This window comes from Diadema antillarum, unplaced genomic scaffold (assembly GCF_040938485.1).
Source record: "Diadema antillarum isolate AM-2024a unplaced genomic scaffold, OU_Dant_1.0 scf00000065, whole genome shotgun sequence".
NCBI lineage: Eukaryota > Metazoa > Echinodermata > Echinoidea > Diadematoida > Diadematidae > Diadema > Diadema antillarum.
This window is the reverse complement of record NW_027270954.1, coordinates 1,722,333-1,749,613: the sequence shown is the minus strand read 5'-3', so window position 1 is coordinate 1,749,613 and position 27,281 is coordinate 1,722,333. Positions and strand designations below refer to the sequence as shown.

Below are 27,281 nucleotides of genomic sequence, written 5' to 3'. Positions count from 1 at the left end.
ACAAAGTCAGTGTCATGTGATTGCAAAAAAATAAACAAACAAACAAAGAAACAAAACGAGAAAATGAAGGAGACTGGTCTAGATCTACAACTGTTAACGACACAGTACACATGGTACAAGTTTATTTATAAATGTGCCAGTGCACGGCAGATTCGTGTAAACGATCACTGAGTTAGGGTGAAACTTGGGCTGGGTGAAAAAAAAAATGACTAAAGGATAAAGATTGTGAAAATCTGTACTGCTGTAATTATGACGATCCAAGTATATACTCACGGCCACTTCCATTTTAGGAGACTGTCAGTTAATATCCAAAAGCAAAACGCAGCTTGTAACTTTCGAACATGTATCTTGTAAATCTTTTACTCTGTTTCACACACGAGCGTAATTCATAACATAACATAACTAACATAACATAACATAACATAACATAACATAACATAACATAACATAACGTAACGATGCAATACGACTACCAAAATTTAGACTCTTACTTTTAATTTCGCCTCATCTATCACTAATTTATGCCTACATTTTTTAAAGTAAACTTGTAACGTAAAACCGATTCATAACTTTACAATATAAGTATGTATTATAATGAACTATGAATCAAAGCTAGGAACATGACAACTGAACCTTTTCCTTCAACAAATGACAAAATATTCTGAAGTCATAAATCTACGAAACAGCATCATTAGCATCTCTCTTACAGGTTTTCGAAATGCCTGTACTCACACTATTCCATTAACAAGGATTTCGGCGATTAAAGTTGTCGCTACAAGCTCTCTGCTAGAATCACGAATTATGTTTACACTCTAGCAGGTTTCATTCCTACATAGCCATTCCATACCAGGTCTATAGTCATTTTATTTTGTGGAAAAGTAGGTTAATATAACGTTCCATAGTTACATCTGAGATGGTAGATCACATTTCCACCTACACATGTATGTTCATGATCCTCTCTTTTTTTTTCTTTTTTTTATACTGGTTTGGTAGATTAAATGCCGACATATAAATGGATGAAAGCGGATATTACGTTAAAGGACACTTGTTCGAAAAAAAAAATGTCATGGATTGTACTTTCAAAACTGAAACGTTACAGCTGCTGGTAGTATAGATTTCTCACATAAGACACACTTAGGAAAAATTATAAAAATCATACAATCGTAGTTTTTCCATAGCGACAGCAGTGTCCTCAATGGAATGTTGACAGCCTGGATGGAAAAAAATATATATCAACCACGAAAATCATTCAAATTGAAATTCAAGCTCGAAGTCTGCCATTTCCTTGATATAAGTTCGTCGAATCGCCGGTTCTGGTCTACTGTGAAATAGTTCTTCCAGTCTCCGATAGCACCTGAGAAGATATGTCAGCCATTTACAATCATTATTTCACCCTGACGTTATCGACAGAGAAACGGATCTCATACACATATTGGGCTATAGTTATTAATGTATATATATATATATATATATATCTAATCATATTGATTTACTTATCAGTACGGCAGATATTATATAGGGCCTACCTTTCTTCATAAATGACGATCCAGTTTTGCTGCTGCTTTCGCTCGTGGCAAGATCATCTGTAGTTAGTGAATCAGGATTGGAACTTTTACTCTTCTTCATCGCACTAAAGGTGGACGCCTCAACGATGCAGTCTGTGACGTCATCAGAGAGGGATTTCCCCATGAAGTTGGCCACCTGTTCTACCGCTCCACGATGATCCTTAAATTACAATAATGTACACTTGCGAATTAGTTTTCATTAATGCTTTCATAGTTACCAAGTAATTTCCCCTCATGATGAAAAAAAAAAAAACACCAAACAAACAATGAAATTAACCGGTCTGGCAAACTCTTGAAAAAAAAAAAAGCTAATCAACTTTTTTTTTTAATTTATTCAGTGGATTGTTAGAAAATACGTAATTTTTCTGAGAATGCTGATTGTGTATAGTCTTCTGTTTTACGACCATATTAAAACAATAAGAAATTTTCAAATAATCAAACTCGCATTCATGAGGTTTCCACTTTAGATGCAATTGTTATTTTCCCCCTTCTGTGGCTACCCCTTTTCTATTCACTCTTCGCCTTTCAACGAATTTTAAATTCGCGAGGTGTGTATCCTTTTATGCATTTGTGATATTTCGTTGTTTTCTACAAAGGCAATCAACTTTAATGCCTTCATAGATATATTCAAGTACCAGTAATTAGATTTGGCACTTGGAATAGTGACAAAATGTACTACACATTTTCTTCCAAATTACATCGTGTTCACCACAAGAAAGTTGTATTTTGAAAACGTGACAACATCTAAAGTAAAGTGCCTTATCCTTATTTTCATTTTTTTTCAGCATTACATCCCGTTGTAGGTATACCTGCAAAGTTATTACATGTTAAACCACTAAATTTGATGTAGAGTTATGCCAAAGTACAAGATGCTGGTCTCCCGTTCCAATTTCACCTTCACCTTTACTCTAGATGATAATAAAACCTGCACTTGGGAGAATGCAGTTGTTCTTTGCATGATATACTAGTATACGACAGGGATTATATACATATATATATATATATATATATATATATATATACATTATAATATATATATATATATATTATATATTTTATTATGTTATATTATATTATATTAGGGGGAGGGATGGGTAAAAAATAAACTGTTGGTGTAAAGCATGACAATTTAACGGAGTAACTTCTGTTTTCCCGCTATGTATGTTTGTCCGAATATATATATATATATATATATATATATATATATATATATATATATAATCATATATACATATATGTCTACTGGTATAATTGTATATACAATATCATTATATTGAGCTGTTTTGCGTCACTGCATTCCCTGAATTCACATCATACCTTCTTCATGTCTTCGTATTTGAGGAAGAGCACGTTTGGATGATTCCTTTTTCTCCACCAATGTAGGACATTTTCAAACCAGGATCCACTCGGACCTGAAAGAAGAAAAAATGCCATTATCTATTTTAAAAAAATCACAGCTCTAATTATAAAGCAAAATGAGATGCACGGAATGCGCTCATTCTTCGCGGTTTGTTCCTATCTGTTGAAAAATGCATGCTTTATATCTCTGAAAAGATTCTGTGAGAATTGTAGTGCTCAGAAAGCCTATGTCAGTGCTTTACAAATCTTCCATCCTATATTACAACGTAGAAAAAGCAGGTACCTGTACATTGCATAAAACATGTAAAAAGTACACTCCCATTAAAATACTTTTTCATAACATATGTACTGCAAGGTTTCTAGTGATCAAAGTCGGATCTCTTTGGTAATTCCAATAATAATGATTTTTTTTTTATAGACCTTGTAAAGCATTTCGATTGACTTTGAAGGTGAATAGCAGCATGTATGCACATCAGGACAGGAAATGTCCTGAGGAAGTAGTCCGTAGAGCAGCTTTCTCATGCAACACACACACACACATACACACACACACACACACACACAAACACACACATACACATATGGGATGGAAATACAAAGGGTGATAGGCATGATTGATGTTTTGAACTCGAAAGCATGTCAAATTTTGCGTAGAAGACTAATCCTATGGAATAAATGTCATGAAAAATATGATCACTCCTCATAATGAAAGCAAGTATTGTCTTTGACCACCCTTCCAGCACCAAGATAAGAAACAAGTGATTAATCATAATTATGCAAAAATTGAAATATATAGGAAAGAGCAAAGAGGACGAATGGAATTTTCTAGCAAGTGCTTGCAAGCTTGTCATTACCTAAGAAATATACAGTAAAGATATGTAAACGGAAATGATTACCATTCAATTCTATTGATTTATTGTTTATAATACACAGAATAAATAACTGCATTTTCAAGGTGACATTCTTCAATATCATGCCGTTTTGAAAAAGACATTTTCCAGGATTGAAATCTTACTTTTCGTTGGAACTACTCGTACGCATTTGTTTTATCATTTTGCTAATTTCAAATGTGTATATTTTAGGCGCACGTCTTACCTCTTCCAGCAATGAACTGCTCAAAAAAGATGTCCCAAGTCTCGTAGGACGGCAGATGTCCTTTCAGCTGACAAAAATGGTAGAAAGACACTGCGGTGTCCTTTGGATTCCTTGCCACGTAAATGACTTTAGCTTTGGGGTCGTCTGATCTGATGTCCACGGGCAGCCAGTCTGGACGCCGATGAGTCTTTAACATCCTTGGGGATGGCATGTCTTTCACAATCATAGTCGGCAAGTGGTGGAGCTTTGCTCAACTAAAGGAAACGTACAACCAAAAGCTTAATGGTTGATGCATTTCATGAGAAAACGTAGCCTAATTCCAGATTCATGTCATTCAATAAGAAACGTTAAAAAAGGAACTATGCGAAGCATTCATCTATATCAAAAGAAAATCACCTTATTATATATATATATATATATATATATATATATATATATATTCATTCTTCTTTTAGGGTAAATAAATATAGGTTAACAATAATGTATGCATTTCGTCTCATTTTATTAATTTCCATATCCTGTCTTATATGCACGATGATATTTTTTCTAGATTGGAATATGGCTAATAGTGTCAGTGATGCAGAATATTATGGAAAGTACAAGATTATCTTTAAGTGTTCAGTATACTTACATCAGTGTATCTGAATATGTCGACTATATCTAGAAAGGGAACCACGTCCATTATGTGTTCCCCTTCTAATTTTGTAACGTCCCCCTCGTGGAGAACGAGCAGCATTATCTGCTGCATCCAAGTGGTACTTGGAGGGGAAAGATGTGTAAAACGGCTACCGAATGAAATCTTTGTAAAACATGCATGTACACATCACACAGGCAATTCAAGTTTAACAGCTATCAGAATAGGCTCACATACTCACACACACACACACACACACACACACACTTGGTAGGGATGAATATCTGTTAGAATAGGCTACAGAGTAAACGCGGTTTTGATATATCTGATTGACATATGAAGTCGTTCTAGGCTAATTTTCATTTGTGAATTAGAAGTGATTGTATAATAGTTCGGGGTAGCATTGCCGTCCTCGTTAATAACAAGGTAAATAAATACTAGGCCTATGCAATTCGCGAAGAGGGTTCATGTGTATCTGCGTTATACCACCAGAAGCACACCTAAGTCATAATTGAAGAATCTAAGATAGTATGTCAGTTTTGCAGTTGAGAATTTATATATTTGACGAAGTATTGCCAATAAAGTAGTTTAGCCTCCCCCCCCCCCCCCCCAAAAAAAAAAAAATATATATATATATATATATATATATATATAATATTAGTTTCAGGCTAAAAAAAAAAGGTTTACTTTGCATACAATTATCATATAGAAACTACTGTAGGTGATTATCCACAAAAAAAATATTAGTGGTCTCCACGTACATTATGTTTCTTTAGGAACAAAATCATACGTCTGTGATAGAATCCCATAAAAGCATACGATTGCTCCATAAAATCCCAAACGAGATCATGTAAGTCAAACTTAACCTAATCGTAAAGAAGGAATGTTTGTGTTATTTACGACTTGAATTCTAATCATATAGCTCTTGGATGGTCCTAGGTATAGGCTATTGTACGTGCTCAGGAATGATAGCAGAAGTACGAAAGGAAAGTTCGGCCAACAGTAGCATATCAATACTAGTTAAACGTCGTTTGAGGTAGGTACTAAATCGTTCACAAACTCACCTGACTTCGGATAAGTTATAATAAAAACATCGTCAGGCCGTACTTCCATATTTTCCACGGATTCTATGGCGCGAGGAGGCATGTGATTTGGTATAACGGCGCCTCGGTATTCGCAACATTTCTCCTTCACACACGCAGGAACTTCGAACGAAAAGATGGGTTCGTCACTTTCAGAAACTCCTATGACATGATTATAAGCATAAAGCAATGCCTTGGGGAAAATCTCATGCCATTCAAAATTACAAAAGTGAATTTCAGCGTCAGTATAAGTATCATGGAATGGGATATAATGAAGTGAACTAGGAGAGGTAAAGTAGAAGCGATACAATGGTCTATACATGATACACAATGATAAAAAATGAAATACAACAACTACAGATTTACCTTCCATTCTGGATGCCACAATTGTAGTAGCGGTTGGGATGGAGATACACAGACTGCTATGGAATCAGCGAGCACCCTTCACTCCGGCGCAGAAAACCTTTTCTCGTTGCCAAACTCACAAGCAATACAATATACGGGTAGGTCTGGACGAGAAGGCAAGGCGTACGTGCATGGCATCCGATGACCATGGCCTGCGGTAAATGTTGGCATACGTGTTGATGTAAAGCCTCCAGGCAAAATTTCGCAATTTGATGAATTATCTACAAAATATACGGGTTGTTATCTCTTAAATGTTTTCACCATGGTAACATGATCATGAATCTGTATGCACGCGATGAGGCACTAGAAAAGGGGTTTTCTTTTTTATGATCAAATACTTTTCTCCCTTTTCTACGCATGATAGCATACTTACAACAGGGCGTCGAAGTCCATAACGATGACCTCTTATTTAAGTTTGTAGAGTCGAGAGAGCAAAAATGAATGTTTCAATTTAACTGTTTTTTTGTTAATCTTCATTTTTCACAACTGAAGGGCATTCTAACATGACAAACACACAATGTCAACCCCAAAGCTGAGGGGAACATGCATGAGAGCAATGATTTCACATATTTAAAAAAGAAAATCGTATTATTTGTTTCCTTGAGTGTTTGCCTGTCATACTCGTACAGATAATAGGAACCGCGAAACATTTGTTTGTTTGTGTTTTTTTTTTTGTCAGGTTGGTTTTGTTTTTGTTGGAGGTCCCGTGCGTGAGAGAATCACAACTCATTAACGCAAGTTCTCTTCTCTCTCCATTTATTAATCCAAAAGAGCAGAGTACATATTGAAGAGATTGCATGATCTTGGTTGAGGCAGAAATTCTACATTTTAATAATTTTGGGAGATAGCTAGAAAGCTCTCGATAATGTTAAAGAGCATACCATTCTAGGAGGAATTCAAGGTTTATTTGATGAAAATCGGTTTTGAAATGGCTGATATATCCAAAAACAAAGTAATACAACATGGTCCTGATAAAAGTTGGTACCCATCTTTGTTTTTGGATTTCCCAACCATTCCAAAACCATTTTTTCAATAACCTTACATTCCTCTTAGAATCGTATCCCTTTAATATTTCATAAAAGTTATGAATATTTCATTTTCCCTCAGAAGCATGGGAAACCTGAACCCAATCTCAACCAGAATTAAACCATCCCTTTAAACCTGGCAAAGTGATCCGCTTCGCATTCAACAGGACCCGCCAATAACCTGTTCGTGTATAGCTGAAAAGAGGTTATCCAGCCATCTTCTAAGATTAAGAAAACGAAGCAAACAAAGAATCTTGAAAATGGGTTTTCTTGTGCTTTTTAATTCCTGACTTTAATCGGAGTTTTTGTCAGAAGTGTGGGAGCTGCACCCCCAAGGCTCTCCGTCCTCTGCATTCTGAACTGGTAAGCGATAACGATAAGTATGCTGCGCATCGGTGCATTACAGCAATAAAGTAATTTCAATGACTTTCGTATGACCCACATATATCTAGGTTTGTGACAGACATATTGCTGAAATATCTCGGTAATTCAAATGATGTGTCTTGATTCACAGACATCATTTTTTTTTTAATATGATTTATTGAACTGATTCCATTCAGTTACAAGATAGAAGACATCGGGTTACAAAAACGATACCAGCAAACGAGAAAAAAATACATCACAATGCGCAAGTGTACCAGTCTAACTTCCGAGAATGTTCTAAAGGGATAAACACAATCAAATTATATCACTTCAAAAATAAAAAAGGTAAGTAATACACACAATTTGTATTGAATGCGTTTCCTCCTACTTTTAAGAGTCGCAGGACAACAAAGCACAACAAAGGACAAATTACCCCAGGTAATAAAAAACGTAACAGTATTATTACATAATCAATGAAGGATTAAGGATTACTTTCCTGGCTATTTCTTTTTAATCGTACAAAGAGAATACCAAGTTGACATATTGGCCTATATTGCAGAAGTCGAAATGAACTGAAAACAACGGCAAACACGATGTTGAAAATACTTAGTTCGGCTTTAGATTTATACGAAACACCCCCAGCTTTTTTCTTATTGGCTGTATGACATGCAATATGACATTGTCGTTACAACAATACGCTGAAATATATTTTTAGTCATGTGTGATATTCTAAGAGGCAAAAAAAAAACACCAACTTATCTCATATTTGGTACACAAGACAATCAAAAGGTTCTTAGGTGTTGTTTGATATTGATTTATATGAAAAATGGAATATGTTAAGAAAGCAATCCTAAGTAAACACAGGCATCTATAAGGTTAGGCCTATTGTTTCTCAACAATACCCTAATTTAGACACATATTGCAATAACTCACTATGTAAATGCATGTTACCCGAGAACATTACACGTATTGTACATACATAGTTGATGTGATAATATCAAATCAATTGTGATCTATTTAAAACTTTTGTTCATAGGAGCATTAGTTATTGTTCTGCGACGTACTTAAAACGATAACTATTAAGCTTTGTATATATTTCTGGCTAAAGAAAGTTACTTGTTGAAGTAAGATAACATTCTCTTAGTTTGCTAGTGTCCTTATAAACTTAAGGCTATCGTAAGGCCATCGTATTGAGTACACACGCAAGTGATTGCCCCTATCGAATATCATAAATGTAAACATTTCGTCGCTGGTGGTCGGTTCCGTCCGCTGGACGTACGGTAGGTGCCAGTGAATGAGGTGATCTTACGCATTAACCCGTAACACGCTGAGGTAAAGAAGGATCACACTTTCGGCGTCGACTTGGGCACTTCCGGTGACGCAGGTTACTGTGCAGCAGACATGAGCAGCAAGTACATGCGGTAATCCCATATTTTCTTTTTTATATCTTATTTGTCAAGACTTAGATTTTGTCCCTCCACAATAAGCCAGTTCGGAGTTAGCTCATGGGCACATTGGTCCGAATGACCTTGCTTTTTTCTCAGTCGGTTAAGGGGCTCTTCACTCGTTTTCAGAGCGACATAATGCATAAGCTTTACGCAACGGTTTATGGTATTCATCAATCCTGCTTAAACAAAGAATGAACTCGCATAGACCAGATGGCCAGAATGATCCGTCAATTAACACTTGGGAAAGCATCCATTTCATTATCTTACATTGAATGTAAGAACAACCTCTTTCTATCGATATTGCCAAATACCACTTTTGCTGTCAGGTGGATGTGCTGGCAAGCAGCATTTAAAAGGATTACATGAATAATCATTATACATAATAATACATCACAGACGCTTATCCCAGTGACTTTACAAACCAACGTGCCTGTTGGTCCGAATGACCTTTTTTCTGCTCATGCGCAGAGTGGAACTCCGAACTGGCTTATTGAAATGCATTTTCAGAGCTTATAGCTTCGTATTTCTTTTCCCAAAATTGCTGAGAAAATCTGCAAAACTATGGTTAGTTGGAGAGATGTTAATAAATACTGCACAAGATATACATAGGCTAAATTTGCACAAAGCCTTTCACCAGATCGTTGTTATTAAATTGTGATGATATACTTTATTTTGTAATCGCAACATACTCCTGAAGGCAAACAAGTGCATTGTAAAAGAAGAAAACAATTCGAAGTTCATCTACAGTCATATCAAGTGTATAATGGATCAAGACAACGTCTATTACTCATCAGGATACTTATATACCTGGAGACCATGTAGAGAAAGCTCAATTCTATTGTCGAAAAGAATGATAATTCACTTTCTACAGGGATTCTGAAATCTTTGTAAACTTTGTATAGGAATTACATAAAATACATAAGCGATAATTTATCGTATTAAACATATGCACACTACACAATGGTGAATAAACCTGAACACAAAAGAAAGAGATAATTTATTCAAAATCTGTCTCTGTTCAATCTGTTTCTGCACAGAAACAGATAATTCATTCAAATTGGAATTCAAGGCCAGTCCCCTTCATTTTTTCGGCGTAGAGTTCGTCAAATCGTCGGTTCTGGTCTTCGGTGAAGTAATTTTTCCAGTCACCTATAGCACCTGACAAAACGAAAACAACGACAAAATATCGCGATCACCGTCAATCGCAAAAATATGTATTTATGAAGACAGGTACAGGTACCGATTTAGATATAGAAGTGTCCGAGTGACTTCCATGGTAATGCATAAACACCAGTTTGGGAACTACAATGTGTCATATCTGATAAACAGCTTGATACAAATCGTCGCTGTCCTCATATAATTAAACCTTGAAGTATCAACGTTCATCTCTGACAGTTTCAGGAAAATGCATAACTGATAGTTGTAGTGGAGAAGCTATGAAGACTTACATCCGTACAGTTTTTTTTTTGTTTGTTTTTTGTTTGTTTTTGTTTTTGTTTTGTTTTGTTTTGTTTTGTTTTGTTTTTTTTTTGGGGGGGGGGGGGGTTATCACTGCGTTTATTCGTTTGCCGTATTAAAGTCATACGTAATATCGGCCTGTGATTTGCCATTTGTTGGGCAAGCATATTTTGCCTGTAAATATTGTGCATGTTTTATGGACGCATATAACACAAAAAAATAAAATTGACAATACCTTTCCGCATGAACGAAGACTGCTCCTTCCGAGCCAGGCCCACTCTCGCCAGGAGGGAGTCAGGGTTAGAACTCTTGCTCTTCTTCATCACGCCGAAACTTGAGGCCTCAACAATTCGATCGATGACGTCATCAGTAAGGGACTTCCCCATGAATTGTGCCACCCGCTCCACTGTTCCACGGTGATCCTAGATCAGATAATTAGGCTTAAAGTTACTTTTTGGGTGTTTTATTCAATCCTTTGATATATTTTCAGGTAATCTTTCAAGTTAGAGAGGAAAAATAGTGAAGCATGGAAGACATTTAGGCAGAGGCTTCGATCTTTTTTTTTTTCTGGATTGGGGAATGTATTAGGGGTGTGCATTTTGTATTTTCAGGATTGAAATTCCACTGAAAAGAATTTTACATATTTATTCGAAAAGTAAACAAAATAAATATTCGCGTAAAAATGTGAACGGCTACAATGTATTAGGGTACACTGTATTAACTTTTTTCACTTTGTGCAAAATCTATGGAAGTTTGGGTGTGAATAGAGGTATCCCTCGGCCACACGATGGGGTCGTAATATTTTTAGAATTAAAAATGAACGATCTAGTGCACATTTTGGGTGGAATACATGTATTCAGAAATTGAGGTCGAGTGAAGGTTATAAGAGGGGGTATCTCCCCTCAGACATGAGGGATTTTTTTTCCATTTTTAGAAAAAATTAGAATTCATTATCTGGTGCCAAGTATTTATGAAATGTTTGGAAATTCATTTTGATACCACACACTGTAAATGACCACATCACTGTGTATGCACAGTGTAATTTACACTATGTAAACAAAAAGAAACAGAAAAACGAAACACCACAAAGTGAAGACGCACACCCGGAATAAGAAGTGACAGATCCCACGATCTAGTCATTCACAATTACCCTGAATATCTATAAATCCGTACGTTGCATGATAATAAATCAAGTTATCATAACATGGCGTACAGCCGGCAAAAGATTGCGCAATATCTATCCTTTTGTGGAGTTATTATACGATGATTTGATAGATAATGAGGCTGTAAGATATGTTTATGAGTGGTATATCTATACAGCTAAAATAATGGACAAAAAGAGTTGAAAAGTACTGTGAATAAAAAAGTAATACCAAATTTATCATCAAACCATTGTGTGCCTTCAGGTAGGTCCTTTACATAATTATACATACACATTCGTCTATATACATAAAGCATCTACATATCCACCCATAACTCGTTGGCTGACTGCTCTCCTTAAAGGATAACTCCAGTGTAGGTTAAAGATATTCTGAAAAGAAGGAGTAAAATTGTTTAGCACAACAATGAAAATTTCAGATGCGAGTTTCTTCTCTTTGTCTCCCTCTGCAAGGCGATCTTAACAAATTTAATTTGTACAGGGAGACAAAGTGAAGAAACTCGCATCTGAACCTTCACCCCTCTGAATAAAATCTTTCTTTCAAATGAAAATTTGATCAAAATTAGGTGAAAAATAAGGAAGTTATGACATATTGAAATTTCACTAATTTTTCAGGAAGCAGTTCTTGAACAGTCAGTATGAATATGCAAATAGTGAGGAGGTGCTGTCATCCCTCATAACTTGCCATATAGTTTGTATATAAACTTTTGAAATTTCCAGTTTTTCATTTAAACGCAAAATGACACCCAAGTCCAATAATCCTGATATTTCTAACTGATCATCATTTTGAAGTTATTCAATCTGGAATGACATCTTGTCTTACACTTTGATAACAGAAACATTGAATTTTGTCATTTCTTTTTACATGATCGATAGATTAAGCCAATGGTAAATTGTGAAGTAATGACATCATAAGCTAACTCATTTGCATATCCTTGTCAAACTGGACGAGAACTGTTGTGCAGAAATTAGTGAAACTTAGTGAGCCAAATTCATTTTTTATCTGATTTGGATAAAATTTTCACAGTTGCACTCATAAGATTTACTCTTTCTTATCAGACTAAAGGGAAAGTTGAAGGGAAAGTTAAAGGGAAAGTCTAGACGAATTTCACTATTTCACATCATTTTTTACATTAATCGATACCTCCATGTACAGATTTGTGGAATTTATTGTGGTCCTTGATCAGATAAACCAATCCTCTGAAAAACTAAAAACAAATTACGCTGAACAAGGATGATGGCACAGGTGGCTCACTTACTTCAGAAATTATAGCAATGTAATTTCATTACAATAACTGCTCGGCTAACAAATTCACCTATGTTGAATCTATGCATGCTTTCTTGTTTTGTTTAAACAAAAGAAGAAAGCACGCATAAATTCAACACAAGTGAACTTGTATAGCGAGCTGTGTTGTAATGGAATTTGATTCCTTGAGCCCCACTCACGTATTCCTATGGTAAAGCTGCCATGCCATCATTTCCTTGTGTGGTGCGATTTGTTATGAATTTTGAAAGCATTCGTATTTCTCATCCCAATCACTGTAAATTCTGAAACTTTGTACCCTGTATATAACTAATAATTATAAAAAGTCTAAAAATCATTCGGAGTTCTCTTGAATAACTGGACTGTAATTCTTAACTAAGGAAATTAATACAGAGATTACGAATTTTTTTCTATCAGGAAACACACCTTCTTCATGTCTTCGTACTTGAGGAAGAGCACTTTGGGATGGTTTCGTCTCTCCCACCATGGGAGCACGTTATCAAACCATGGCCCTAGAACCGCTGTAAGACAAACAAGAACAAAATTGAAGGTTACAAGGACATTCCATTTCAAGGCGCGTTTCTATCATTTCCTTCTTCAAATCCTGACAAATGATGTTGACGGATTGCTTATCATTTATTCCGAAAGATTGCTTGAGCACCATAGTCAGGACACTATGACATTCACAGAACGATATTTGTCAGTGCTTTATAGAAAACGTAGGAATAAACTGTCGATATACATACACGTCAGAATACAAGATAAACGATTTCGGTAATCGTCTAAAACATAAAAATCGCATAGAATATTATTGATATCTAAGGATTTTAGTTTCACAACATTGAGGACCATAAGGTATATTTTGTCGGTGTTTGCGTAGAGATATTCCTAAGCTCCATATATCTGCATAAAAAAAAATCTAAGTACATGTATTAGGAAAAAGGAAATGATCAAACTCATTTCGCCATTTGTCAGTCAACGTATTGAATAGGCAAATAAATAGCATGCATAAGTTCGTGACTTCTTGGTAGTGTCAGTTTTTGTATTAAAAAAAAAACAACCAAAAAACGTTTGAATAAAAGAGCAAGGTTTACAAATCTAACAGACTTCCTCCAAACACTAGTGTTCAAAGAACATTATGATTCGATTACTTAGATTATTTTCTTTCCTTTAGTGCTACTAACATCGATCGCTGATGAATTCTTCGAAAAAGACTTCCCAGGACTTGTAGGGAGGAAGAGTCTCTATGAATTGACAGAAGTGGAAGAGAGAGACGGCGGTATCCTTGGGGTTTCGCGCCAAGTAGATGACCTTGGCTTTGGGGTCGTCCGATCGGATGTCTTTGGGTAGCCATGACAGGCGGCAGTGTGACTTCATCATCCGTGGCGACGGCATCTTGCTTGCCATAACTGCTATCGACGGAGCTTTGTCGTACTAGTGAACAGTGAAACAAATTAATAAAAGCATGTTTAGTTTATAGAGAAGCACGGTAGCTCCTGCAGTTTTTAGTTAATGATTAATGTACAGTGAATTCAAAACAACGACTGAAGATCATCTTAAACACATATATAGATAACAAAAACAAGAAAGATTTACACATGAGTATATCTCAGTATCATCGATATCTTTATTGTATTTTATGGTAGAATTGATTAGGGGTATAATAGGGAAGGAGCCGGGACACTGATAATTTCTAGGATTCCCACACCTCATTTGTAATTTAAGGTTAAAGAAACATCAAATGTGTCTTTAGTCTTAAATGACAAATTAGATTTTAAATTTTAAACAGTGTCATGACATCACACAGTGGTAATTTTAAAAATGCAAATTTGACCGTCCTTGATCGATGCGAATGTTTTTAGGGTAATGGCTTCCATTACATACAATTGTCAATGTGTTAGCATTAAAACAAAATGCTGAACTTTGTTTCCGAGCGGGGGCTGTGATGGATTTCTTCTGTTGTGTTTCTTCCCACAAGGCGACTGTTTAAAGGGATGGTACAGTATTGGTGAAGATGAGAATTGGGCTTTTAACTTTTTGCGAGATACCAAGAAAACACTTATGATATAGTCCAGAGCATACCATTTTAAGAGGAATTCAAAGTTTATTTGATGAAAATCGGGTTTGAAATGACTCAAACATCTAAAAACAAAGTAAAACAAAGGGATCGTAATAAAGTGTGGGTCCCACATTTTATTAGAATCCTCTTTTTTTGAAATCTCAGCCATTTCAAAACCAATTTTCATCAAATAAACGTTGAATTCCTCATAGAATTACATGCTCTTTCATATTTCATAAGAGGTTTCTCATTATCTCACCAAAAAAATGTTAGAAACCTGAATTAAGTCTCAACCAAACTGTACGATCCCTTTAAGTCCCAATATTTTAAAAAAGTGGGATTGTTGAACAAGCAATTTTGGCGCGCCCAATGCAAAATCAAGAGGTATTGAGAGAGAGAGGGGGGGGGGGGACGGACTCTTTGAATATTTTTTTTTTAATACAAAAGTCCCTTATAGTTCTAACGGATATCTTAATTCTAATTGTTTAGAGGAACATCATATTGCAGTTGTTTTTACCCAATTTCTTATGACAACTTCAGTACGCAAAACAGTGGGGAGAACCACGTATTCAGGTCTCCTACTGGCACACAAGTAGGCCTACATGGGCCAAACATTTTATTTGACTTAAATTTGGTTGGAGGGTTCCCCACCTCTGCGTCTCCCCGATATAACATTCCTCAGTAGGGACAAAAATAGACAAAATTATATAAATACAAATAATTACTATCGGGAACAAAACACTGAATCGTTAAAAAAGTGTAATTTTTTGCTTTATATGATGACAACCCCCATCCCTCCCTCATAAAATAAAAAGCAAAAAACACGGGGGCCTCATTTTTATCATTCTTATCAATTTTTCGGGAGGGGGGAGAAGTATGCTGTGTGTGAGGCGGGGAGGTAAGAACTGACCACACCCCCCCCCCCCCCCCCCCTCCCGACGCCCCGTATGGCCTACATGTAGTTCCGATACCTCTGATATCCAAAGTTTGGGTGATTGAGAGGAGAGGGGATTGATTGTAGTGTAGCCATTATTCGAAATACGTTCTCTTTTATAGGTCTTTCAAGATACCAGCAAATATTTTCGGATACGGAGTAACTGAACTCCTATCATAATCATAGCCATTTATCAAGTCTTTAATGTTTACTACAAGCGCTACATAGTTTGATTTAATATTAACAGCGGGATACACAGCATTCCTACTGATGCCCTGTTCTTGCTATTCATAGGTTGTAGTTGTTGGGTTGATTCTAATTTTTAGCACGCAACATAAACGAGTTTTCTGTCTGGATTGTTTTTCTGTTCCTTTTGACAATAAAAATTATTGACATATTATATCATGGCCCGTAATAAACTTTATTATGCCCAATCATATTCTTTTATGAAATCCGTCTATATCTTTTTTTTTATATCGCTTTGATGACCATTCGTTCATTCATTCATTCATTCATCCATCCATTCATTCATTCATTTTTCTTTTTCAAGGAAAACATGTACATCAATATTATTTACAGAAAATAAATACATTGACATGCAATGTGCAATCGACGAAATTTATAAGTGTAGGGCCTATATGCAAATGGCAAAGAACGTATGAAAGCGACTACAAAATGTATTTTGAGTATATCAGAATGGTGATGATACAGAGGACTACTGCCAAAGCAATGCGTAAAGGATGCCTTTACCCTTTAAGATAATAAAACACTAATTGATTTACTATTCATAGATATTGAAGGAAGGAATTGCAAACCCAAACTAGGCGAATTAATGAAACTAAGGATAGAAACCTAACTAGCTCAAAACAAACACCCCAGAGCAATCCCAACACTAAGATGCTGTGTAGATGAAAAGAAAGAAAAAGAAGAAAAAGAAAGAGAGGGGGAGGAGGAGAAGAAGAAAAAGCTTAAAATATGGTGTGAAAATAAAACAAAAGTCGATGGCGAAAACAAGAATGAATGAATGATGGGAGCGGCTGAGCAATCCTTTTACGTTCAAGGAAAAAAAAAGCTTGATATTCCGGTTATTTTGGACGTATTTAGAAGTCAGCAAAGATTTAGATTTTCGTGGGGATAACATAATTATACAACATCGTGTCTTATAATTAGCCTCAGATGAATTTTTGCAAATTGCTCAAAAGGACGTTTAATTTAATTAGTTCTGAAAGAATTTAGACACGGGGCCATTTTAACTTATCCCATGGGCTTTTCCAGAATCTTGGTTCAACAATTTGATTAATGTATATGTAAATTGATTTAAAAAATAGTCCTAGTTGAGTTTTTGTGAAAGGAGCTGCTTTTTCACATGCATGCCAATAAAGCTGGCAGGTATAAGTTATAACTGAGTTTGTGCATAAATCAAGGGCAATTACCTCCTGGGCAATTATCCCAGACCCTTCCCCTTCCCCTAAACCCTAAGCCTGATCCTGAACCTAATCCTAACCCTAATCCAAACTCAACCATTAAACCTAACCCTAACCCTAATCTTTACCCTGACCTTTTTACTTACCAGTATTTAGTCGGGGGGGGGGGGGGGGATTGCCCTGGTACGAAATTACTAATGACGATAAAGATCAGTTATCTTTAAAACATTAAAATGAGCTCACCAAGATACGTTGCAAATTATACGAAGGGCTACTTTTATTGTGTGTGTGTGTGTGTGTGTGTGTGTGTAGTTTTTTTTTTTTTTAGACGAAACTGTCTATCAAGATCAATTGAATGAGTCATTTGTCGTGGGGACACAGTTAAAAAAAAAAAACATTGGAAGCATATTTATATGATTTATGTACATTATGAAGATTGCCTTGAGGAACATCGCAATTGAAAGATTGTTTCCTAGAGCTCTGTCTGCCCATTCTTGATGTAGTAAACGAAAGAATGTAAATTCAGTGTATTAGGTACTCACATCAGTATGATTAAAGACATCGATAATGTCTATGAAGGGAACCGTCTTAATCAAATGCTTTCCTGCTAATTTTGTAACGTCCCCCTCATGACGAACGAGTAGCATTATCTGCTGCATCCAAGTGGTACCTGGCGGGGGAAAAGACAATGAAAGATGTGGTCACACAGTATTTCCTTTCTTTAATTGTTTTACAGAGTAGCAATACAGAGATTGAGCGGGAAAACGCATCACATCTCCCTGTCCCCAGCTCTGATTTAAACTTCCCGACTACGAACGGCAAACTCATGAAATGATATCGAGCGTCTAAATTTGTTTCTCACAAAGGTTCATAGTTCATGGACTTACTAGCGAATGGACTTTCAACGAATGCAACCACTTATTAGTACGAGATCCCCCGTGACCCGATTATGCGCATCTAAATGAGCACATACAGGTGCCATGAAAATGATGATTGCATAATCATGCATCATCACTTGGAAATCTAAATAAACGAACTGCAATGAGATTACATTGTTACAACAGAGGTGCGGAAAATGAGGTTCGCAACTCCGAAGGTTCGTTAGTATGCATCTTGTTTTCATTCAAATTACCAAACCTTCGGAATAACACTTTTTCCATATTCCTATCAATGAACCTTCGGAATATTGAACGATATTTTATTTCTAACTAACGAACCTTCGGCGTAACAAATCGCCACAAATCAACGAACCCTGTTTCATTTTCCGATTCACGAATATCAAAGTATAGGGAATTCGTGTGTTTCGGAATAACGAACGGTCGGAACAAAAAAAAAAATAATAAACCTATTATTTTCAGATTACTGAACCTTTGCTATAACGAGCTTTGATTCGTTTTCAGATTATCAAACGTTCGTAATAACGAAACTTTTTTCACTTCTTTTTTTTTTTTTTGGGGGGGGGGGGGGGGGATTGATAAACCTTGGGAATAAAGCCACGTTGATCGGATAAAGTAACGCTATGTCATTTCTGGATTCATGAACATCTAGGTATACGGAATTTGTGTAGTTCAGATCAACAAACCTTCGCAATAATGTAACCCTCTTGACATATCAAGAAGTATATTATCAAAGATACTTTCTTTTCTGTAGTTATACAACAGAAATGTACAAACGGACAAAATGTTTGTCATTAAAAAAAACACACACAAATTATTTCAACATATTGCTATAGCCGGATAGGTCATGTATTTTGATATCCCCGACGAAATCAAAAACATCACACATCACGAAGGCTCGTTGACCCGTGAGGACAGGCTTCTCGATGAAATAATTATATATATTGGTCAAACTTACCCGCTTTCGGAAAGGTGACAACAAAGATGTCATCTGGCCGGACGTCTAAATTTTCCAAGGCTTTCAGGGCGCGAGGAGGCATGTGGTTCGGCATGACCACACCCCGATATTCGTGGCATTTCTCCTTGACGCACTGAGGAACTTCGAACGAAAAATTGGATCCTCCACTTGCGGGAATTATCTCTGAGGAAAACAGAAAGTGACAACAAATGGATGTTACCAATGACAAATACAGTCATGGTCGACATTATCATGCAAGACAAAACAGAATTAAAAATATATATATATAATATTGCCGAAAATTAACTTTTTCAACATTAACGTGGCATAAAAACACCAATTTAGGGCATATACAAAAAGGTTCTCTGAGCACCTCTAGAATTTGGTGTCGTCATTGTAGCTGGGTGCGATGTCGCTATGAAGTAAGGTTTGATACCCTTTCCTATCTCTGCAACATTTTATAGCATCCTCGTAAATCATCAAGTCCATGATAAGCTCAGGAGGTCTAGTGACGTAGGAAAGTGGTATGCAAGGTACAACCCATAACTGAACATGAGTTTTCAATTTAACTGTGTCTACTTTCATCCCCAAGTACGTGCACTGAAATAATTTTCTCCATAACATTTGCTCCTGCCACAGTTTTTATTGCTCCCATGAAATATATGCACGCTAAGCCAAGCATAGACTCTATCCACAAACATAATCCTAACTCTAATCCTAATCCTCACATTAAACAACACCTAAAACCCCTATCTCAACCCTAATCCAAACCCTAAGTCCTTCCAGAAAAAAAAATAAGACTGCAGCAATTGTCGTAGGAGCCGATGTTGTGTCACCACTTTAGGTCCAGTAGGCTCAGTGTCTCGCTGCCGCGTCACGGATTTCTGTGTGCAATTCTATATTTTGAATTTTATTCAAATTCAGTATTGAAGTGTAGGCTTATCATGCATGATAGCATCTCGCCGCCTGTAAATTCTAAATGATAGCACCCTTGCTAGTCCCGTCTATACATAAGTGGTTGGGTTGTTATTCTTGTTTTTTTTTTAGGGTCTGCTTGTGTGTGCTCGCATAGGCCTACCAGTCATATTTTGATTTTGCTCATGTTTTTCACAGATATTTGTTTGTGAAATCTGAACCCCTATAACCTTTGATGATGCTGGAGGTGAATCATGGTGAAACTCAGATCCTTTTGTTTAGTGTGTTTAGTGATGGTGCCCCCAGTTTTCCGCCTTGCATAGTTAAAGAAAATATTATGGTCGATGTTCTCAGTTATTTGAGTTCAGATGCAACGTATTATCTCAGGACCGAGGACACGCAAAATGCATTAATGTTATCATATAACAAAAACAGGTCTGAAGACATCTTTTTTTTTTAAAGAAAAAACGGAAAATCGGTGCATTTCTACTTGTTCAATGGGAGAGCTGCATTAAAGCGTTATTGTCAATTTGCCTTTCTCTCAAAACGTTTACAGCTTGTAAATTTTTACGTTTCTGACTTATTCCCAAATTTTCGCAGATCAACTTCTCTGATGTTTCTGTTCTCATATACTAAGCGACTAATACAGCATCAGGATGGAATTCCCCTCAGCAGTTGTAGTTGAACGACCCGTGAGGTAATTTGTTCTTTCTAGTCTTGTGATATTTCTAGTTTTTATCAACATTTCAATACTCCAGTATAGTCCATTGGTAGTGTTCACTGAGTGAGTTGAGTTCATCTCAATCTCTTGTGTATGCCTTGTTTACCTTCTGTATAAATTGCCATATTAATTTTGTGTAACCTCGGGACTTCGCTCTTTATAATACTTGATGATGTAATTCTATTGTAGTTTTGCTTCAGATTCACTAATGCTCCTGATTACCTTGCATTACAGCATTAGAAAGAGTAACAATGATATTACGTACCCTCTATGGTCTATAAAGGCTATGTATGGAACTTTCAGATGCAGGAATGCGCCGGTCAGCTTCAACTTTTACACAAGCAGTGCCTGTGTCAATGCCAGTGCCAGTGGGAGTCAGTGGTACATGAGGCGACTGGAACTGAAAGTAAAAACTTTAAGAAGCTTATTATAGATAAGCCTAAAACCATGTCTAGTCTGAACAGTCATCAGTGATTCTTTGGAACAGCCTGTTTGAAAAGAAGGCGGGGTTTGGTGAGTAGAGGATTTCGCAAAATTTCATTTTTCTATAGCGTAATTAAAGAGCACTATCAATAATAAATAGACCTACTTCTTTCAGACAGCCGGGGAAATAGTATTACCCTTTGAAGAATATGTCAGTAACATGTCAAAGGATGTAAATGCCTACTTTTCATTTTAAAAAGGAGATTTGTGGAATTCTCTTTTTGTTTTCTTCCTATCATATTTCTGCAGTGACGTCGTGAACTGTTGCCCGTTCGTCCGCAGATGATGGTACCAAAGCTTATAAACACTCCGAACTTTTGAACGCATTGTCCGATTTTTGTTAAAATTTACTATACGTTCTCTTAATATCGCTCTATACACTCGATGTAAAAGTACAGTTTGGACTGTTTGTCTTTACTATGTGTAAATCAAATTGAACGGAGAAAACCATTAAAAAAAAAAAAAGGTGTCATGTTCACAACCCGGCTCATTTTCTTTCTTTTTTTCTAACAGACCTTTAACAGTTAAATTGGCAAAGAACTTGATCAATGACACCTAATGGTGGGATCACAGACTTTTTAATCGGCGTGATCAGACAGCATAAAATGTTAATGCGTTTTGGGGGGTATTCACACAGAAATAAATACAGACGTATCACTCTTAATGCATTTACATGCATTACCATTAATGTAAAGGATATACATGTATCTGCATTACACATTTTCAATTCAATTCAATTTAATTTGGATGAAACTTTATTTCCAATAACATTGTTTGGTATCGATACAGATTCAAAGAAAACAAAACGTATAATGTATTGCAACAAAAAATGTGTACATATTATGGAACTGATTGTTCAAAACAGGGATGCCAAGTTCAACAAATTTTTACGAGTGAGATTTTCATGACTCGGCATCTCGGCGAGCGAATGCGAGGGTGTGGGAGGGGTCCCCCCCCCCCCCCTCGTGGCCTCCCACGGTAGGGAGATTTTTCAATTTTTAGCTCTTAATGGTGCGATCACGTGCATACTTAAGTGAATATTTTTTACTTATTTTGAAAGCAAAAGGAAGATATACCTTCAATTTTAACTATCACTTTAATCCTTTGACAATTGTTTGAGCTATGCTCCTTATTATGGGCCCAAATTGCAGACTTTGCCCGATGCGTGAGAAAAATGGGTGCCATGCGAGAGATCGTGAGACAACCCCTAAATGCTTGGGTCTCACTCAGAATGCGTGAGACTTGGATATAGCTTTGCCAAAATAACATGGCAATAACATGGATGATAAAGGCTAACAAATAAATGACAGCTAAAAAAATCATACTAAGGAAAGGCACACGATTACTAAAACTTTGAGCACATAAATGAAAACTACACAAAAGCTGTCATAAATTTTTGGTCGAGTATCAGTAAGTCTGTCATGTTTGATATGTGAGGAAGGTGCACGTGACGTTGGCAAAGACTGCTTTTCAGACACTAAGCAGTACAAGGCCACTGTCTTTTCTGCTCTCTTCTAGTACGGTGAAGAAAGTTAAATTGCGCGTAATTTGTTACAAGGAAAACTCTCTGCTGTATTAATGGACTTTTAATACGTTGATCGTAATTGAAAGGTCGCATAGAATCAATCTAAGTAAGACCGGTATCTACATTGATCAAAACAACACGAAAATCATTTAAGTTATAGCTTAATAAGATTTCGCTATGAAGCAAAATTAACCATGGTCACATAACTTTTCTACTTAACTATAGACAATATCTTCTTAGACATCTGTCATTGGTTCTGTGGTTAGAGTTCGTTATTCGAAAAGTTCCGAAGGTTTGCCAATACAAAAATGAAATTAAAGTTCCTTATTCCGAAGTTTCGCGAATGCGAATCAAAAAGATTGTTGGAAGGTTTGTTAATACGAAAAAGAAAGGCTCGTTAGTCCGCACATCGTTTTCATATTCCGATTAACAAACCCCATTTTACTTCATAATAATGTTTAACAAACCTTTCGAATCACGAATATTATCCGGTTTTTTTAGCTGAAAATTCAAAATTGATTCCTCTATATTATGAAAAAGCAAATAATTTTACGTATCCCCGTAATATGTCACCATTGCTAAATCATTATTACTCTTGAATATTCTTATGGGAATGATCACCATTCCTCTTGAATTCATATGCCAATACAGATATTCAAGAGCGATCATTTTATGTACCAGCTAATGAGAGACTAGTTATGCCAAAACAATATATAGTTGTCGCATCTGAAATGCATTGTATGCTTGTGACCATTAAACTTTTATTCTGGAGAATCTTATTTTCATGAAAACAAACAAACAAACAACCAAACCAACAAATGTTATAAGAACAACAATTTTCGGTTATAATCAATTTAATGTTTTAATTCTAAAGGTAATATTAGCATGAAATATTACCTTATAAAAAAATAAAAGAGGTATTATAATTACCTTAACATAATTATAGTCATTAAGAGCAACATACTGTATTCTGTTAATTTTACTCGTGGAGTTTACAGTAGTATTTGTTGTTGTTGTTGTTTTCTGTAGCCTTCTGAGCAAGGATAATATCTACGTATAAACAGCTATTATGCAAGACTCAAGAGTAAATATGATTATGTCATAAACTATGGAACTTATAGCTGGCGTCATGTTATTGATACTTTTTAATACCATGCCAGCCGTTGCTTGAAGTAAGATAGAATCTAAGAGCTGTAATCATGCTTCAAGAGGTTCAAAAATCTTCAGGGTTCTGTGCAATCTCTTTTCGAAATATCTCACATATATATGAATTTCCACAGGCCTTGGTAAAGTGTACACGTTTGATCAGAACATGGATGCGCATGAGAATCGATTATGTCTTTTCCTTAAAAGTTTCCCTACCGTGATCTGCCTTGCACGAAGGCATTTACGATTAGCTATGGTGAAGAGTTGAACATTATGAACTATTTTTGACTGTTTCACTTATGTGTTCATTTTCGTTGGATATTCTGAACTAGCTATAGTTCTTAGCTATAGTTTTGAAGGCAAATATAACCACCATCTGAATGAAATATTAGTGATTGTGTTTACTTTGTAAATCTCTGAGACACTTCTGAGATAAATAATTTAAGATATCACGCAATAAAAGCACAAAATTTTACTAACAAGAGGACCTTTGGTTCTATGATTCACTGAACATACAGACAAACGGAAGCAAAAGTGAGACTTCCCGCAGAAGAAGGCAAAGCTTTTTAGAAATAAAACATAGGTACATTATGTATATGTTTTATATGCAAACATGCAATGTGTACACACACACACATCCGCACACACTCAAACATAATATTATATATATATATATATATATATATATATATATGATATGCCATCCATTATTTTCCCTATCAACGAAAGAAATTCACACTAACCCCATACTTGTACACGAGTACAGATTTGATAACGTACAGGAATAAACATATCAGATGTACTCTTCATGTAAATGTATGAATTCGTCATTTTCATGTAACTGTCTGTACATGAATGTATTTCACAGGTCGTCTTCTAAACTGATTCGATGCTGATACAACGTCTCGAAATATTTCATTGTTTCGTCAGTTTCCTTGATGACGTCACTAGTCTCATCTTCTCACGAGGCGTTGGTCTATTCGGAAACATTAAATGAAGTAGGCCTACTTTGCATGGCACGGCCACAGAATGCCTCCATCTTTGTAATCTGGTCATCTCCACATTGCTATATACTACGAAAAAAAAAAGCGTCACAAAAACATATACACAGGAAAGGACACAGTGCACACATACACATAAACACACAAACACAAAATATTTTAAAATAAACATACTTGCATACAAACATATCCCCTGTCATATGCAAGTAAACATATGGATGCCAACATACACACATGTACCCATCTAACTTACTCACATATATGCACACATACACCAACACAAACCCAAAGCACATGTATACTAATAAGGAGTACTCACACATGTACCTACTTCGCTACACTGGGGCCGACAAACGGGGTTGGGGGAGCGGGGGTGGGGGGGGGGGGGGGGTGGGGAGGGGCAAACAAAATCCGTGACTGCTCCGCCGGATATTCTTATGGAGAGACTAAAATCAATAATTCCATACAAACACAAAGGGGGAAATTCTCCCAATTTGTCCAATTTGTACGTTTTTCTCAGTACCAGCAACAATGATAACAATGTTTTACAAGCAATAATTGATCATAATTATATATCATGCAAGCTCGTAAATGCATTTATGTTACTACCGACAAAGCTCCTGGCTGAACATCCATTTTGCTTTAAATCTATTATCTATCACTAAAGCTCAGGCGCCGTCGTAAAGTGAACGAGGAAAAGGTCACAGACAATTCATGTTATTATACTCAAGAGTTTACGGCCAAATTCATTTCATTTTTCTAATGTACGAAGTTTGCCCTATTGTTGTTGATGTTATCATTATCATTATTGTTATTATTATTATTATTATTATTATTATTATTATTATTATTACTATTATTATTGTTATTATCATTATTATTATTATTATTATTATTATTGTTGTTGTTGTTATTATTATTATTATCATTATTATTATTATTATTACTAGTAGTCGTTTCAATGGGGTGACGGCGAGAGAAACAGAGACCACTACTATACTGCAATGACAAGTGACATGGTATGCTGTGCTGGTTACCAAATGAAGAGTTTGTTCGCAAAAACCGATAAGTCCATATTTGCCAAATGGAGACATTTGCGATTAAAGATCAAGAAAAAAATAAAAAGAATAATAATAAATGTTTTGCTTCTTTTGACCATCACTTCACAAATGTACCTTTATATGTAGTGACCCATGTATCATTTAAAAGGTATTATTTTGTACTTTATGACAGAGACCGTACTTCAAAATCTTCAAAAATGGACATCGGTTTTTGCGAACAAACTCTTCAAGAATGCACATGACAATATGACATTTGATCCTGCAACAATCGCTTCGGTCTTACTTTCTCCAAGGACTTAGGGTTAGGGTTGTGATAGGGTTTTAGGTTTAGTTTGATGTGAGGATGAACATTAGGGTTAGGGTTATGTTCGTAGGTAGATTTATGTTTCGCTATAGCGTGCAGATATTTCATGAGAGCAATTGTTGCACGGGAGCAAATATCGGTCCTTTCTTTGAGGAAATGCCAAAAAGCTAATTATGTAGCCCAGCCCTCACGATGTTTTCATCGAATGCTTCTGTCATCTTGGGAAGAATGATATATTTGAGACAACTAAAACAGTAAACCAGTAGATGTCGCACGATGCCGGCTCGTGGTAGAAGCTTTCGACCGGATTTTAGGTCGAAAGCTTCTACATTGTACCACCAGGCGGCAACGTGCAACATCTACTGTTTTCCTTGTCTATACATACACTACATATGGAGTGATGGCAATGACTTCGTTAGATAATACGGTCTGTTATCACATTCACTCTCGTCATCTTCCGCATCAGTTCCCTGGTAGTACGGGGGGGGGGGGGGAGAGGTGGGGATTCATTGAGATTGTGAGATCGGTTTATTTTTGCCGCGAAGGTTAGCATAAAACAAACGGCGACGATCACTCCTCCAGTCAATCTTTGAAGTCCACACATTTTACAAATGCTATCAAAATTGTCCGAAGATTGCCATAAAAGAAGGAATTTGAGTTGCCAGTCAGTCGTCCGCTCTGCCGATACAATTTTTCTGTGTTCTTGACCCCATACTCACATCAATTTTGCTCAAACATATTCACATTATTATTCTCATCAATCACAACTTCACGGCACCTGATGGTCTCATTAGGGAATGTGCCAAAAACAGATGAAAATACATGGAAACCTGTCAAACTATCGTCTTGATTATTCCATTACGACACCCACGTATCTCAGTAGGACCTACTTGTATCGGTAATGGCTCCCGATTCTCCCGTGATGTCAAGACAGGTTTAAACTATTAGTATGATGTCGCCCCGTAATACATGTAGCAGGAAACAGTCTTAAACTGCT

At 36.2% G+C, this 27,281-nt stretch overlaps 1 protein-coding gene across 1 annotated transcript; it reads right to left on the bottom strand.

Annotated features, from left to right (window-relative positions):
* Positions 1 to 1,232: 1,232 nt before the first annotated feature.
* LOC139716430 (uncharacterized) lies at positions 1,233 to 24,957 on the bottom strand. Its single transcript, XM_071627976.1, is given in 13 exon segments — positions 1,233 to 1,354; positions 1,527 to 1,725; positions 2,883 to 2,977; positions 4,020 to 4,232; positions 4,620 to 4,777; positions 5,714 to 5,858; positions 10,033 to 10,134; positions 10,670 to 10,856; positions 13,284 to 13,378; positions 14,042 to 14,281; positions 17,813 to 17,944; positions 19,129 to 19,311; positions 24,927 to 24,957. Coding segments are annotated over 13 exon segments (1,902 nt in total).
* Positions 24,958 to 27,281: the final 2,324 nt, after the last annotated feature.